The following is a 15,711-nucleotide window of genomic DNA, read 5'->3' as shown; positions in this document are numbered from 1 at the left end:
CACGACTGGACCTAAGGGTCAGGGGTCCCTTTACCTTTAGTAGGAGATGAGAAAGAACAGGGAAAGCCTGGGACTTGAGCTGAGTGGAAACAATATGCAAAATCAACCCATGTGAGCGAGGGGCAGAGTAATTTAACACCTCACTCTGGGCTGCAGGGCGGGTATGCTGGATGTGGCAGAGGTATCCCTCTGCTCAGCTTCCCCAGCTGTGCTGTCCACCCGCCGACAGCCACCAACAGAGTGACACATGTCACTCTGCTGGTACAGCACTTCCCTTTCCATATGCCTGTTGTTGGGATACTGCCAGGGAGACGGGGGCATCAGGCAGGCCCCCAGCTGGCTCCGGACGATCACCGGTCTCCTGTGGAACAGCATCAGTCAATTAGCGACATGAGCCTCAGGTACGTTCCGAGACCTGTGCACACTCTGTCAGCAGGGTGTATAAATCATCCACAACGGACGATGGAGACAGAGAGAGCATATTTACAGCTTTATTCAACGTACCACATTTTTTGCTCTATAAGACTCACCAGACCACAGGATGCACCTAGTTTTTGGAGGAGGAAAACAAGAAAAAAATTATTCTGAATCTCAGAAGCCAGAACAGCAAGAGGGATCGCTGCGTGGTGAAAGCAGCAATCCCTCTTGCTGTTCTGGCTTCTGGGATAGCTGCGCAGCCTGCATTCGCTCCATAAGACGCACACACATTTTCCCTACTTTTTAGGAGGGAAAAAGTGAGTCTTATAGAGCAAAGAATACGGTAGTTCAGGAACAAAGGAAAACATGACTGCTTGCCTCCGTGTCCAGGAAAACAGGCGCATAGCAATAGCAACATACAACGGAAGTTCCCAGCAGACTGTGCTGGGAGTAAACAGGCATGTGATACACAAACGTCATGCCTGTACCCCTTTAAGGTGGACACCAAGTGCCATCAGCAGCATTGCCTGTGGAAGGCTCCAAAACAGGGCATTCCAGGGAGTGGAGGAATCAAGCTGGTCTCACTGTCATTGGTAGCATTGTCCTCAACTCTGTCCTGATTGCAGGAAACTTGCTGGTCCTCACCTGCCACGAGCAACAGGACTGCAGATGTGGTGGTTGCCTCGCAGCTCTGCAAAGTGCTTGGATTGTGTCCTAAAAATATTTCAGATTTGTGCTGGAAATAGAGAAATGGTGGGGGAGGTACGGCTGCCGCTGCTGTCAAAACCCTGGCCAACTTGTGGAACATCCGCACAGCTCGGGCCATTGACACAATTGCCCCTGAGCACCCTTTCCCGCTTGGCTTCTTTGTATACTCCAGAGCCTTTCAGCAAGGAAAGAAGCTGGGAGACAGATTGAACGTGAATGGAGGAAAACTCCGGTCAAATTGAATGTAAGATAGGATACAGTTGTGGGTACAGCAGTGCTTTTTCAATTAATTGTGTAGGAATTTTAATGTATGTGATGTCATTAAACTTTTCTCTAATTTCTGATTGAGTTTGTTGAAGATTACACACACACACACACACACACACACACACGGATGCAACAGTGTATTAATATAGTTCTGTTTTGTATAATTTCTTGTTTGGGGCGTGTGACTAGCTTTTCTCTCTCTCCCCATCCTCAATCATTTAGGTACTCATGAAGAATATCAGCTGCCATACTATGACCTTGTACCGTCTGACCCCTCCATAGAAGAAATGCGGAAGGTTGTATGTGACCAGAAGCAACGGCCTAATGTTCCCAACTGGTGGCAGAGTTACGAGGTACAGTTAGACTGTGACAAAGACTATAACAACTTGACGCTTCTTGAACAAGAGGTACCGACAATATTAATACTAATAATTTGCCGCATTAGCTAGGGCAGAAAGGGAAACACTAGCCCTCTGTTCTCATAACTCTTGTGAGCAAGGCCTGTGCAAGCTTTTTATGGCAGCCTGAATGCTCTTGTAATGGAGAACCAAAACTACCTATAGAAGGCAGGATTTCAGTGTGCTAAAAGGAGGTGGCTAACTATGTGAGACCAGTATCATCTTTTGGGATTCTGAAAGTGCAACTTCTGCTTCCTCTGAGAGACCAAGGAGTTGATTTGCAGTCAGTGGCCTGGTTCGCACGTCACATTAAACCATTAGAAACCACAAGCGGACAACACGACAAGCCAGACCACGCCTTGTGGAAGTGCCTGCTATTTCACATTATAGCATAATTTATTTTCACTATGATTAAAAACAACGTGTGAAACAGGTCAGTGATTTATGGTCCAGATGATGGAGTGAACACAGTACAGTGGTACCTCGGCTTACATACGCTTCAGGTTACATACGCTTCAGGTTACAGCCTCCGCTAACCCAGAAATAGTGCTTCAGGTTAAGAACGTTGCTTCAGGATGAGAACAGAAATTGTGCTCCTCCGGCGGCGCAGCACCAGCAGGAGGTGTGTCATGTTAAGAACAGTTTCAGGTTAAGTACGGACCTCCGGAACGAATTAAGTACCGTATTTTTCGCTCTATAGGATGCACTTTTCCCCCTCCAAAATGAAGGGGAAATGTGTGTGCGTCCTATGGAGCGAATGCAGGCTTTCGCTGAAGCCTGGAGAGCGAGAGGGGTCTGTGCGCACCGACCCCTCTCGCTCTCCAGGCTTCAGGCAGCTATCCACAAGTCTTCGGAGCGCTCCGAAGGCTTGCAGATAGCAGCCTGAAGCCCAGGGAGCGCAGCGCCAACTGCCACTGCTCTCCCCGGGCTTCAGGCAGCTATCCGCAAGCCTTCTGAGCCCAGCGGGAGTTCCTGCCGGGCTCAGAAGGCTTGCGGATAGCTGCCTGTTCTGCGCAAGCCTTCTGAGCGTGGCGGGAGTTCCTGCCGGGCTCAGAAGGCTTGCGGAAAGCAGCCTGTTTTGGGGGCTGGTTTCGGGGGAAGCTTTGGCTTCCCCCGCCCCAGCCGCGCGCAGCTTCTCCGGCTGGAGAGGTTGCGCGTGGCTAAAGAGGAAGTCAAGACAGCTGTCTTGGCTTCTTTGCTCTTTGGGGCTGGGGGGGGGGAATAAAAAAAAATGCTTTATTCCCCCCCCCCTATGGTCCAGTGCGCCCTATGGAGCGAAAAATACGGTACTTAACCCGAGGTACCACTGTATAACAGTTCTCTTAATGGTCAACCAAGCACCCTGTTTTTAGCATGCAATTTCAAATGGTTCTTTTGAAATGGTCCAGCACCACACTAATCTGAGATATGGTGTGTGTTAGAACACTTGAATGACCATACAGTGGTACCTCAGGTTGAGTACTTAATTCGTTTCAGAGGTCCGTTCTTAACCTGAAACTGTTCTTAACCTGAAGCACCACTTTAGCTAATGGGACCTCCCGCTGCCACCATGCCGCCGGAGCACAATTTCTGTTCTCATCCTGAAGCAAAGTTCTTAACCTGAAGCACTATTTCTGGGTTAGCGGAGTCTGTAACCTGAGGTACCACTGTACACCCATTTGATCTAGGCTGATTGACGCAGGTTGAAGACACACTTAGAAAATTGTTCTCCATGTTGGCCGTGTGTATTGTTTTTATTGATATTGATAATAATTATTGGAATTAAATCTAATAGGAATTTGGTTTATTGCTGAGCATTTAATGTGTCTGGGAGTAAACCATTAGGCTTATTCTTATTCTTAGCCATTTCAGCCAAGCCATGCCCTCCTGCCCTACACCTGAGATCAGATGTGGGGCAGGTAAAAATCTGACCAAGCGAAAAAAAAAGAGTTTTGAAGACACTTGTGCAGTGCTTTGTCTGGTCTTGCTGTGCATTTTGCAATTGGATGGTTGTCTGGTCTTGAGAACCCCTTTGCAAGATCTACCGTATTTTTTCATTCTATAGGACGCACTTTTTCCCCTCCAAAAAGGAAGGGGAAATGCGTGTGCGTCCTATGGAGCGAATGCAGGCTCCTTGGCTTCAGCGATAGCGATGGGAAGCCTCCAAAGCACAGAGGGAGCGCTCCCTCTGCGCTCCGGAGGCTTTTCGTTGCTTTCGCTGAAGCCTGGAGAGCGAGAGGGGTCGGTGCGCACCGACCCCTCTCGCTCTCCAGGCTTCAGGCAGCTATCCGCAAGCCTTCGGAGCGCAGCAGGAGTTCCCATCGCGCTCTCAAGGCTTGCGGATAGCAGCCTGAAGCCCAGGGAGTGCAGCGCCAACTCCTGATGCGCTCCCCGGGCTTCAGGCAGCTATCCGCAAGCCCTAGGAGTGCGCCCGCAAGCTCCGGGAGCGGCGGCAAGGCAGCACACAACCTTGCTACCACTCCCGGACCTGTTCTGGGGGCTGGGGTCAGGGGAAGCTCGGGCTTCCCCCGCCCCAGCCCCGCGGCTAAAAACGAAGCCGCGCGCAGCCTCTCCCGGCTGGAGAGTTTGCGCACGGCTAAAGAGGAAGCCAAGACAGCCAGCGGGATGGATCCTGCTCGCTGTCTTGGCTTCTTTGCTCTTTGGGGCTAGGGGGGAAAGAAACATTTTTTCCTTTATTTCCCTCCCTTAAAACTAGGTGCGCCTTATGGTCCAGTGCGCCCTATGGAGCGAAAAATACGGTAGCTCCTCTCCTTAATCTAGTGGATAGTGTCGGTAAACAAGCCAGTTTATGCAGGTGGTACTACCTGTGTGATGGCCACATGGTGACTGGAAAACCCTGCTCTCAGGGATAGAGAAATGCTCCACTTGAAGGGAATTGGAAAGGCCATGTCTGTGCATGGATCGATCTTCGTATGCTATGCTGTCTGTAGCGAAATAAAACATACCCATACAGCATATGCAACGAGTCCTATGTAGACTGAAAGAGACATTGCATTGAATATGCCATTGAGAGATCCCTGATGTCTTCTTTCTTTCTTTCTCTCTCTCTCTCTCTCTCCCCCACCCCCTCGTTTTTAGTCTTTGCGAGTTATGGGGAAAATGATGCGCGAGTGCTGGTATGCCAATGGAGCAGCACGACTAACAGCGTTGCGCATCAAGAAAACTCTTTCTCATCTCAGTCTCCACGAGGATGTGAAAGTTTAGTCCACAAGCCCCTTTCCCGAGGAAACTGCGCAAAAGCTGCCATGCTAGAATTGATGAATGGTGGAGAAGGCCTACCTCGTATTTCTACACAGCCTGCTCCTATCAGCTGGACAACTTGGTGTGCAGGTTAGGTGAGGAAAGTGGACACCCACAGACTTGGCTCCCTTCCTGATTCACGAGTGAAAGTCATCTTTTTTTTTTCTAATGCCCTCCGGAGAGCGTAAGGATGGGCTTGTTGTATAGAGAGAGAAGTTGGCCGCAACCGTATCTTGTTTCTCTGATGGAAATCCCTGTAAATCCTCGCGACGTGCTTGTCGGAGACAGCCCTCTGGCTTAGGGGAAGTGCTTGAGGACCAACATATGCACACACATGCGCACACAAGATTTGGGTGCTCCCTTGTCTGGTCATGTGAAGCTCTTAGTCCTTTCCTAGTTTGACAGATCCTAAGCCACCGCAGCCACTAGCGTTCAGCAGCGTGAGCATGTGCAAAGGTACGTGTCCCTGTGCCCCTTTGGTATTATCGTGTCCGCTTGTGCCCCTGTGCATGTGCAAATGTAGAGCGTCCTCGTGTGAAAGTGCAGGTGCTCGTGCTCTCTTTGTCCCACACGTTGAGCATCGTTATCTCTTTTTCCTCTCGCTAGGGAAGGATGCGAGGGTATCCTCCCTGCCAATTTTTAGACCCATCAGGGCGCTACACAAAACTATCTCACTGCCATCCTTCCCTTCTTTTCAAAGCAGGGAATAGGTTTTATTGCGTGTGTGTGTTTTTTAGTTTCATGGTCCTCCTGTGTTGTTAGGGCTGGGTGGCAACAGTTGCTTAGCAGGCAGTCCAATCAGCAGAAGGAATAGGTGTCAGGTGAAATCAGTGCTGGTCCTCCTGGTTAAAGGAAGCCAGGCAAAAGTAGGGCTGTGGGAAGCGGTTGACCTTTCAGGATCATTGCCGTTCTATTTCTCAAGAAACAACTCTAGCATTTTAAACATTTCTCTAATGAAGCATCTGTGGCAAAATAGTGTGTTCAGAGGCTTCCTGTGAAGATTTATCCCTTAAGGAATGATGACTGCAAAACTAAACTTTTTATTATTAAAAGTGTACGTGTGTGTGTATGTGTGTATATATATATATGTTTGTGTGTGTGTGTGTGTGTGTGTGTATATATGTATATGGTCTCCCGTATTCTGGAAGTGATTATGTGTCACTTGGAATGGGGTGGGGGGGAGAGTTTGGAATGGATTAACTTGCATGCATTTTGTTTCAGTTAAATGATCAGGGTGTAATAAGACTGATTTGGCTGTCGTGTTTGCTTTGGGAACAGCCCAAGACTGTATTATGATGCAAATAATGTGTTGAAAACTCCATAGTATGTGGGTTGGGTGTTTGTGGTAGATAACTCCTGAAGCCATAACTTTTAACTGGAATGGTTTGACTATTGTTTGTTAATTCTTATTTAATTGGGAGGGTCTGGATTTTAACTTTTTTTACTATTCTTTATAAGAGAAGTAAAATTGATAATTACCTCTCATTCTCTTTTTAAAGAAATCACTACAAAAAAAAATACTGAAAAAAAATGCACACAGCTCAATTTTACACTGGAACTGTTTCTACTCAAGTTGTGGGCCCTGACTTCTGAGAGGAGACATTATGTCCACTCTGAGACAGGGCATTTTTTAAGTACCGTATATAAAACATTGTGTGTTTTGCTGTCTGTGTGTGTAGGTGTTCGTCTCTGTCTCTTCCTCCTTCAGCCCCTTCTCTTGTTCTCAACTATGTCAGTGTGTAAAGTTGAAGCATTGTCGTGTTGTGTATTGGAGTCAGTTTTACACGCTCCTTTTGGTTTGAAGCAAACTGTAGCTTCCTCCAGGGCCGTGTTTTGAAAATCTCAGGCGCTCTTATTCACGGAGGGACAAGTGGAGTTTGCCCTTCTCGTAAAACCTGCTGCCTTCTGTGATTCTGTTTCTGATTGCTTTTGAGCCAGAGGCTACCACACCTCTCCAGCAAATGGACACAGCTTACCAAATCACCTCTACAACTTGGTTCTAAGATGAAAAGCACCTCGACATTTGTCTAGATCATGTATTCCCATCAATGAAAAATTGACTACTTGGTTGCTGACATTGGAAGTTGAAGATAGTACATCATGGAGGCTTAAATTTGGAAGACGCACGTGTCCAACTCGCAGCGGTAACATAATTCCATTGCTAAGTTCTCCTTAGTTGGTTGGGGTTTTTTTTTTAAGTAACAAGGGAGCCATTGTCCTTTGAAACTGCTTGGCCTTGGTGGCTGGAAGAGTTGAGGAAGCTGTAGTGTGGCTATGAAATTAACATGGTGCCTAAGCACATTCTGAGTGTTCCCCCAAGAAGCAAGTTGTACACTCAAACTTATGGCATTGCAGTGATAAGCACACCACTTGGAAGTGTGATGAGAACCTACTTCTATGTAAAGCAGAGGCAGACAGCATGATGCCCTCCTTTCATCCCCAGCAAGCATGGCCAATAGCCAAGGAATGATGGGAGTTGTAGCCTACACATCTGAAGGGCATGTTGATGACTGTCCCTGATGTAAAAGCAGCTTGAATTGGGGTACAACTCACCTAATTAATATCTTACAATAACTTACCACTGCTACACAGACACACCTCTGTTGTGTCCTTATGAATAAGCCAACTGTGTAGCGCTGCACCTTGAAAGGTAAAAGAGATAGGCTGTATCACAACGATTGGCTTCTAGAGTCATCATAATATGCATTTATCAAAGAGGCCGCGGTAGCCTCTTGCAGCAGAAACACATTTTTGCTCAGTGCTCCGGAGTGCTATCAGAAGAGGAGCAAGGCAGCTAGCTAAAGAGCATTAAAAAGCACTGGGCCATTACATGGCTAGATGCTCGTTTAGCACATTTCTCTCTTCTAACATATATCTGACCAGTGACAGGTAGATGTTGGCTGGGGTTGCAATTTACAGCACTGCAAATTGCAGCAGTCTGAAGGTGGAAAGGTTTTCCTGCTCCCACTTCACCTGCTACAAAGATAAATAGGGATAGAAATCCTAATGTCACGTTCAAAGGACTATTGTTCCTGTCCCACTCCCCACAGATCAGAAAGAAGTGGGCAAGTCGGAGGGCCACTAGTTTCTTCTTAAAATTCAAACAGACACAGTTGCACTCCGTTGTGCATGTTTTCTTCTTAATAATGTGAAAAGTTCAAATAAAAGACATACCCAACAGTGCAGCTACAATAACTGCTGAGATCTTTTTTTAGACGGCATAAACTAAGGGCACCTAGGAGAGCGAAGAAAACCAATAACTGTAGCCAGACAACCATGAAGTTTTTAGTCCACTGGTCTGAAGTTCAGGTAAGTCACAGGATGGAATTTGAGTTCTTAATTCCATTTGGGAACGAGCTTCATCTTGGCATCAAGGCAGACATGAAAGAATTTGGTGACGTCAAACCTCCAAATGGAAAATAGTTCATTCACTGCTTTTTTTTCAAATCTAGAAGATGGAAGGTGTGGGTTCCTGGCTGGTACTATTAAGATTTTGTCAGGTGGCACACTGGCTTCAGAATAGATCATTCTGGTACTGTTGTCTGTCTCTTCCCTGCCCCCCCCCCCCCCGTTTCCCCCTTTCTCGTCCACCTACCCCTGATTCCTACTTGATCTTTATATTTTGTTCAGGTTTTGTATGTTTTATTAGAAAAAGACTGTAAAATAGCCACTTAGACACTTTACCTCCTCAGTATGCAAATGTAAATACATGTAATATAGTAAAGAAATCTTTTGTTTTAATATAAGAATGAGGCTGTCCAATTTTCTGTTGTACATTATTAAAAGTTTGTTTTTATTCACTTCAGCTCCGCGATCTTTTCTTTTCTGGTTAATTCTAGCTAACAGTACTCTTAATAACCATAAACTTAGGAGTGGCCGCAGGTGACATTGACACAGACTGCAAATGGACCAAGCTACCTGTCACTCTTTGGGAAATTGTCCTTCGGAAGATGGTGGACTCTCCTTCATTAGAGGTTATTAAACTGAGGTTGGATCGCCATCTGTCGGGGGATTCTTTAGCAGTGATTCCTACATTTCAGAAGGTTGGGCTAGATGACCCTTAGGGCCCCTTCCAACTCTTAACAGTTGTATGATCCTGTGAAAACAGTCAGACTTAATTCTGAGTAACCATGTATTGGATCACACTGCACATTATGCATACCATATTTTTCGCTCCATAAGAAGTACTTTTTTCCTCCTAAAAAGTAAGAGGAAAGTCTGTGCGTCTTATGAAGCGAATGTGTGGTCCCTGGAGCCGAATTGCCCAGGGGCAAAAAGCAGATCGTGCTTTTTTTTTTAGAAAGAGGGAAGGGGGTATTGAAACGAAGCCACTGAGCGGCAGATCAGCAAGCAATCAGGAGGGAGATAATGGACGCTAGCAATAAAGGAGGCTGCCTGGGAGGGGGGAGGTAAAAGCACATGGATCCTTAGGATTTTTGCATTGGGTCACACCAAATTCATCATCAGATCACATATCATGTCTGTGGTCACAGCATGAACCACAAAAATCATACATCTACTGTTTCGTTAAGAATATTTTTTTTCTTGTTTTCCTCTAAAAACTAGGTGTGTCTTATGGTCAGGTGCGTCTTATGGAGCGAAAAACACGGTAAATTGCTTTATGCAAGGGGGAACCGGGGGGGGGGGGGAGCCAGAGCGCCTTCACCTGAGACTTGGGGGAGCAGTTACTCCTAAACCAGGAAGTCAGCTTGTCATTCCTTATCCCTTACTGCCAAAAAAATATGTTTGGCCCATATTTCCACTCCATTTATGGTATTTGACTAATAACTGTTGGCAGTAGACAGATGTGAAGCATAAGAAGGAGGAATAAAAAGCTAAATCTTTTACCCGTGTTAAAGTGTCATCTTGGATTTCTGCTTGAGGGTTTCCAGTGGCAGTAACAAGCTTATCCAGCCTTAAGCCTGTGGAGTGTGTTTAACAGAAATTAAGATTCCCCTCCCCACCCTTCCATTAGTCTGGTAGCATACGTTTTGCTTCTTTTAAGCTTCTTTTATGGCAGAAGTGTGGGTTACCTGCTCATCCAATTTTCTGCGATTAGGAACCTCGCCACATTGCTAGCCCCCGTGAACGGAGCATGTTATGAGAGAGGATTGCCCCCCTTTATCCCTTAACAATATTATGGTGCCTCGTCCACCCTTAAGAATCAACCCAATGAAATTAGGGGGTCGGTTTCAATGGGAGATCGCCATCTGGGCCTCAGTTTTTGCATTCTAATCGGCTTTCCCCAAATGCCCTATAATTCTGTTTTCCTATACTTTTAACATGCAGTTGGAGACTGCAAGATGCTGATCAGGCTCAACAACAAGGCATTACTTTTAAAAGGCCAGGAGTTACTTGGGCATGGATGCGCACTACACATTCCACATGATTTTTGTTTCTAATTTTACTGCTGTGAAGTTAGGACGCTACGGAAGCACACCTTGCTAGACAGCGATGTGAGCAGGATTTCTAAGAGAGCATGCAGTGCCCTGTGAATCTCCTCCTTGATCCCCAGAATGACTAGAGGTGGATAGCTCATTGGCTAGAGTGTTGTGTTGACAATGCCAAGGTTGCAGGTTCGATCCCCGTAAGGGACAACATTCCGGCTTTGCAGGGGGGGTTGGACTAGATATCCTCAGTGTCCCTTCCAACTCTGTATTTGTATGAGAAGTAGAACAAATTACCGTATTTACTCGAATCTAATGCTCACCTCTTTTTTTGTCTAATTACGTTGCGGAAATTAAGATGCACATTAGATTTGATGGCATATTTACATTCACCAGCAAAAACTTTTGGGGGGTTTTCAAGGTTCTGAAAATCGAGTTGCGCATCAAATTCAATGGTGTGTTAGACTCGAGTAAATACAGTGGTACCTCGGGTTAAGTACATAATTCATTCCGGAGGTCTGTTCTTAACCTGAAACTGTTCTTAACCTGAAGCACCACTTTAGCTAATGGGGCCTCCCGCTGCCGCTGTGCTGCCGGAGCACGATTTCTGTTCTCATACTGAAGCAAAGTTCTGAACCCGAGGTACTATTTCTGGGTTAGTGGAGTCTGTAACCTGAAGCGTATGTAACCCGAGGTACCACTGTACAGTATACACCCTCCTGATGATGGCTGGGGAAAGGGAATCCTGTAAGGTGCCACAAAAGAAAAAGGGCGATTGTAGGGAGTGAAAGACAAGAGAAGATGAGCTTTTAAATAAGATACTATTTCTATCCTGCCCTTCCGTCAGGGAATGTGGGACAATATACATGTGTCCGTCCCCCCTTTATCACCACAATAACCCTGTGAAGTAGGTTAGATTGAATGTGGTTACCCGATGTGCTCTTTATTGCTGAGGATTGGGCCCTTGCGGGTTGAGGGGCTGTTCCTAGTCTGATCCTGTAATCGATATATATTGGTTCCATATTTGCTTTATTTGCACATACAGCTAAGTATCCCCCCCCCCAACCTGTGTTTGCGCATTAAGCAAGTAAGCCCAACCTTAGATTTGTAGATAGAGGTCACGTCCACACCATATATTTAAGGCACTCTTCTACCACTTCAGTTCCACAATGGAACTGTAGTCACAAAGAAGAGTTCAACTGAGCAACCTCTGGTATATTTTTTCTAGGTGCAAAGCCTGAATGTTGTCCACAGATGCCATGCAATCATGAACGTTGCAAATTACTTCCAGTATTTGTTAATTCTAGAGGGTGCTCTGTCCCACCCTTCTAATGCCTATATACTGCTCGCTTTTTTATACTTCACGTTTTTAAAAAGTTTCCAGAGTCTGCCAAATCCTGAACTCCCAAGCAGAAATTAATTATGCCCTGAAGAAGGGCAGGTATAGCAACAGTGGCTATTTAGGTAAAAACCTGGGTTGAAGGTGTTTATCTGGCACTGTGTACCCAACAAACCCCACAGAAGTGGTATCAAAATATCTTACCTTTTTTTACATGAAACCTTTGGCCTTGTGAGATGTTGTTTGACTCCAGTTCCCATCAGCCCCAACCAGCCTGGCCAATGATCAGGGAAGATGGCAGTTGCCCTCTGGCGACTTTTGGAGGGTTCTCCGACCCCAGCCAATAAGGCAGGTAGCAATGTTCATCTCCACAAGCAAAAACAAGGTATTTTGTGGAGCTTTAAAGACTTACATATATTATGGCAGCCTTGTATTGTAACATTCACCTGGTACCCCAGGATGGGGAAGCAGTGACTCTCCAGCTGTTGATGGTCTCCATCTCCCATCAGTTCCAACCAGCACAGTCAGGGGTCAGAGGAACTATGGTCCAACAACATTGGAGGGCTACAGGTTCCCAGGGTCATTAGGAGTTCTATGCAGCTACATGAGTGAGCCGGTAAAGGAGGGGTGGAGAGGCTTGTCCTTGTCCCTCTATGCCCACCATCAAAACCAAGATGGCTGGGGGGGGGGCAAGCTCTCTCCTTGAGACCCAGCATAAAAATCAACAGGTTCCTCATCCATCTCCTGACAGCCCCCATTACTCTTATTTACAAGGCTGTATTCTGGTGCTGTGGGTTAAACCACAAAGCCTAGGACTTGCCGATCAGAAGGTCAGCAGTTCGAATCCCCGTGACGGGGTGAGCTCCCATTGCTCAGTCCCTGCTCCTGCCAACCTAGCAGTTTGAAAGCACGTCAAAGTGCAAGTAGCTAAATAGGTACCGCTCCGGCAGGAAGGTAAATGGCGTTTCCGTGCGCTGCTCTGGTTCACCAGAAGCGGTTTAGTCATGCTGGCCACATGACCCGGAAGCTGTACACCGCTCCTTCGGCCAATAAAGCGAGATGAGTGCTTCAACCCCAGAGTCGGTCACGACTGGACCTAATGGTCAGGGGTCCCTTTACCCCTTTACCTTTATTCTGGCATCATTTGGGTGGGAACAACAACAACAACATATTTATACATACATACATACATACATACATACATACCCATCTCATCTGGCTGAGTTTCCCCAGCCACACTGGGCAGCTCCCAAAAGAATATTAAAAACATGATAAAACATCAACCATTAAAAACTTCCCTAAACAGGGCTGCCTTCAGATGTCTTCTAAAAGTCAGATATTTATTTATTTCCTTGACATCTGATGGGAGGGTGTTCCCCAGGGAGGGCGCCACTACCACGAAGGCCCTCTGCCTGGTTCCCCTGGTTCCCTCCTCATAGTGAGGGAGCCACCAGAAGGCCCTCGGAGCTGGACCTCAGTGTCCGGACTGAATGATGGGGGTGGAGACGCTCCTTCAGATATACAGGACTGAGGCCATTTAGGTCTTTAAATGTCAGCACCAACACTTTGAATTGTGCTCGGAAACGTACTGTGAGCCAGTGTAGGTCTTTCAGGACTGGTGTTATATGGTCTTGGCAGCCCAATGACCTACCAGAGCCAGGAAGATTATGCCATTCAAAGGGACTCAGTCTCAGACTGAACAAAATTATTTCAAGTGCTGCAAGGTAAACTCCCACTTAGAAGGATCAAAAGCTGGGAAAATTTGCTAGTCCATCCGCAACATGGATTCTCACCAGTTTGCCTCGTCGTCATCTGGGGCCAGCTGGGCTTCCAAGGTCTCTGATGAGTCAGATTCTCCGATGCGGCAATAAACAAGGCTTCTGAGTGCCATCTGCCTGGTGTCAGAGCTGCCGCCTCCTCCAAGCCTTGGGCAAGGTTTGCGTAGTTGACCAAGGTCTTCCAGGTATTGCTGGCTCTCCCACGCACCCATCAAAGCGATTGCAGATGCAGTGATAACTCTTTCCCTGGTAACAAGACTAATCTCCGATGCATCCCTTGATCAAGGCCACCAGATGTGCCTGTAAGTGCCTATCTCTCCATCTCAGTTCCACAGACATTGGATGTTACCTTCGTAAGTACATTTCCTGGACTCATGCTAATCTGGCATGTACAATATAATCACAATAATTGATTATTTCTACCCCACCCATCTGGGGTAGATTATTTCTACCTCACCCACACAACCTTTCACCTTGGATTAGGGGCAGCATAGCAGGGGATGGGTTGCATTTATTTGTTTGTTAAATTTCTTTGCCACCCTTCATCCGAGGATCACAGGGCGGTTTTCAATAGAAAAAGACAAAAATCATAGAACTGGAACGGACCCCAAGGGCCATCGAGTGCCACCCCCCGCAAAGCAGGAATCATTTGCCCACCACTATCCTGAGATAGTGGGACGTGGGTGGCGCTGTGGGTAAAACCTCAGTGCCTAGGACTTGCCGATCGTCAGGTCGGCGGTTCGAATCCCCGCGGCGGGGTGCGCTCCCGTCATTCGGTCCCACCGCCTGCCAACCTAGCAGTTCGAAAGCACCCCCGGGTGCAAGTAGATAAATAGGGACCGCTTACTAGCAGGAAGGTAAACGGTGTTCCGTGTGCTGCGCTGGCTCGCCAGATGCAGCTTGTCACGCTGGCCACATGACCCGGAAGTGTCTGCGGACAGCGCTGGCTCCCGGCCTATAGAGTGAGATGAGCGCACAACCCTAGAGTCTGGCAAGACTGGCCCGTATGGGCAGGGGTACCTTTACCTTTACCTTTATCCTGAGATTTAAGAGTCTCATGCTTTGCCGACTGAGCTATCCATTTTTGTGCATAGAAACAAACAAAAGTGATACCCCCCCATCCAGTTTAAAAGGCCGTAGATTGAACATTTAGCCAAAGGCCAGGGAGAAGAGCAATGTTTTTGCCCGGCACCTAAATATATATAATTATATAATCATAACAATTTATTATTTATACCCCGCCCATCTAGCTGGGTTTCCCCAGCCACTCTGGGCAGCTTCCAACAAAAAAATATTAAAAATACGATAAAACATCAGACATTAAAAACTTCCCTAAACAGGGCTGCTTTCAGATGTCTTCTAAAAATCAGATAGTTGTTTATTTCCTTGACATCTGATGGGAGGGCGTTCCAAAGGGCGGGCACCACTACCAAGAAGGCCCTCTGCCTGCTTCCCTGTAACCTCACTTCTCGCAGTGAGGGAACTGCCAGAAGACCCTCGGAGCTGGATCTCAGTGTCCGGGCTGAACGATGGGGGTGGAGGCGCTCCTTCAGGTATACTGGGCCGAGGCCTTTTATTTATTTTTTTAAAATAAATGTTTATTAGAGTTTTACAAATCAAAAAATTCATCATTTCAGATAGATCGTTGCATTAAATAATGCTCACATAAAAAACAGAAATATGTAACAAAAAAAAACAGAAAAAAAGAAAAAAGAAAATTCCACTTTTTTAAATTTACAAAATTCCATACCCCTCTGTCCTGACCTCCTCACATCTCCCTTTTTTGTGTTCCTCTTTATTCCAATCAAATTCAGCAAATTCAAACCCTTATTTAAACCATGCTTAAGTTATATTCTTCTAATTATTATGTCCCAATTTTTCATTGTTTTAACCCATTCCTCATCTTATACACTATGACATAATATTGTTCTGTTCATACCCCCTTCTCCTTTTTAACATTCTTCTTTTCATTCACATTTAACCAAATCCCACAAGCCCTGTTCCCTTCACTTCCCACATCATATTAACACTCAGACATTTTGCAGTGTTTTTGTAAATAGTCCTTAAACTTTTTCCAGTCCTGTTCCATCAGTTCTTCTCCCTGGTCACGGATTCTGCCAGTCATTTCAGCCATCTCCATGTAGTCGATCACTTGCATCTGCCATTCTTCCACGGTG

General features: G+C 46.3%; 1 protein-coding gene across 2 annotated transcripts in view; it reads left to right on the top strand.

Annotated features, from left to right (window-relative positions):
• ACVR1B (activin A receptor type 1B) overlaps nucleotides 1-8,835 on the top strand; it is a 40,492-nt gene extending 31,657 nt beyond the window's left edge. The window contains exons 8-9 of one of the 2 annotated variants that reach the window (XM_053375064.1): nucleotides 1,615-1,799; nucleotides 4,869-8,835. In XM_053375064.1, the coding sequence (XP_053231039.1) occupies nucleotides 1,615-1,799; nucleotides 4,869-4,994 (311 nt within the window). In that variant the 3' untranslated portion in view covers nucleotides 4,995-8,835. The remainder of the gene's footprint in view (nucleotides 1-1,614; nucleotides 1,800-4,868) is intronic. The other variant, XM_053375065.1, reaches the window with a different exon arrangement.
• Nucleotides 8,836-15,711: the final 6,876 nt, after the last annotated feature.

This window comes from Podarcis raffonei, chromosome 2 (genome assembly GCF_027172205.1).
Source record: "Podarcis raffonei isolate rPodRaf1 chromosome 2, rPodRaf1.pri, whole genome shotgun sequence".
Classification (NCBI taxonomy): domain Eukaryota; kingdom Metazoa; phylum Chordata; class Lepidosauria; order Squamata; family Lacertidae; genus Podarcis; species Podarcis raffonei.
This window is presented reverse-complemented; position numbering and strand designations above follow the sequence as displayed.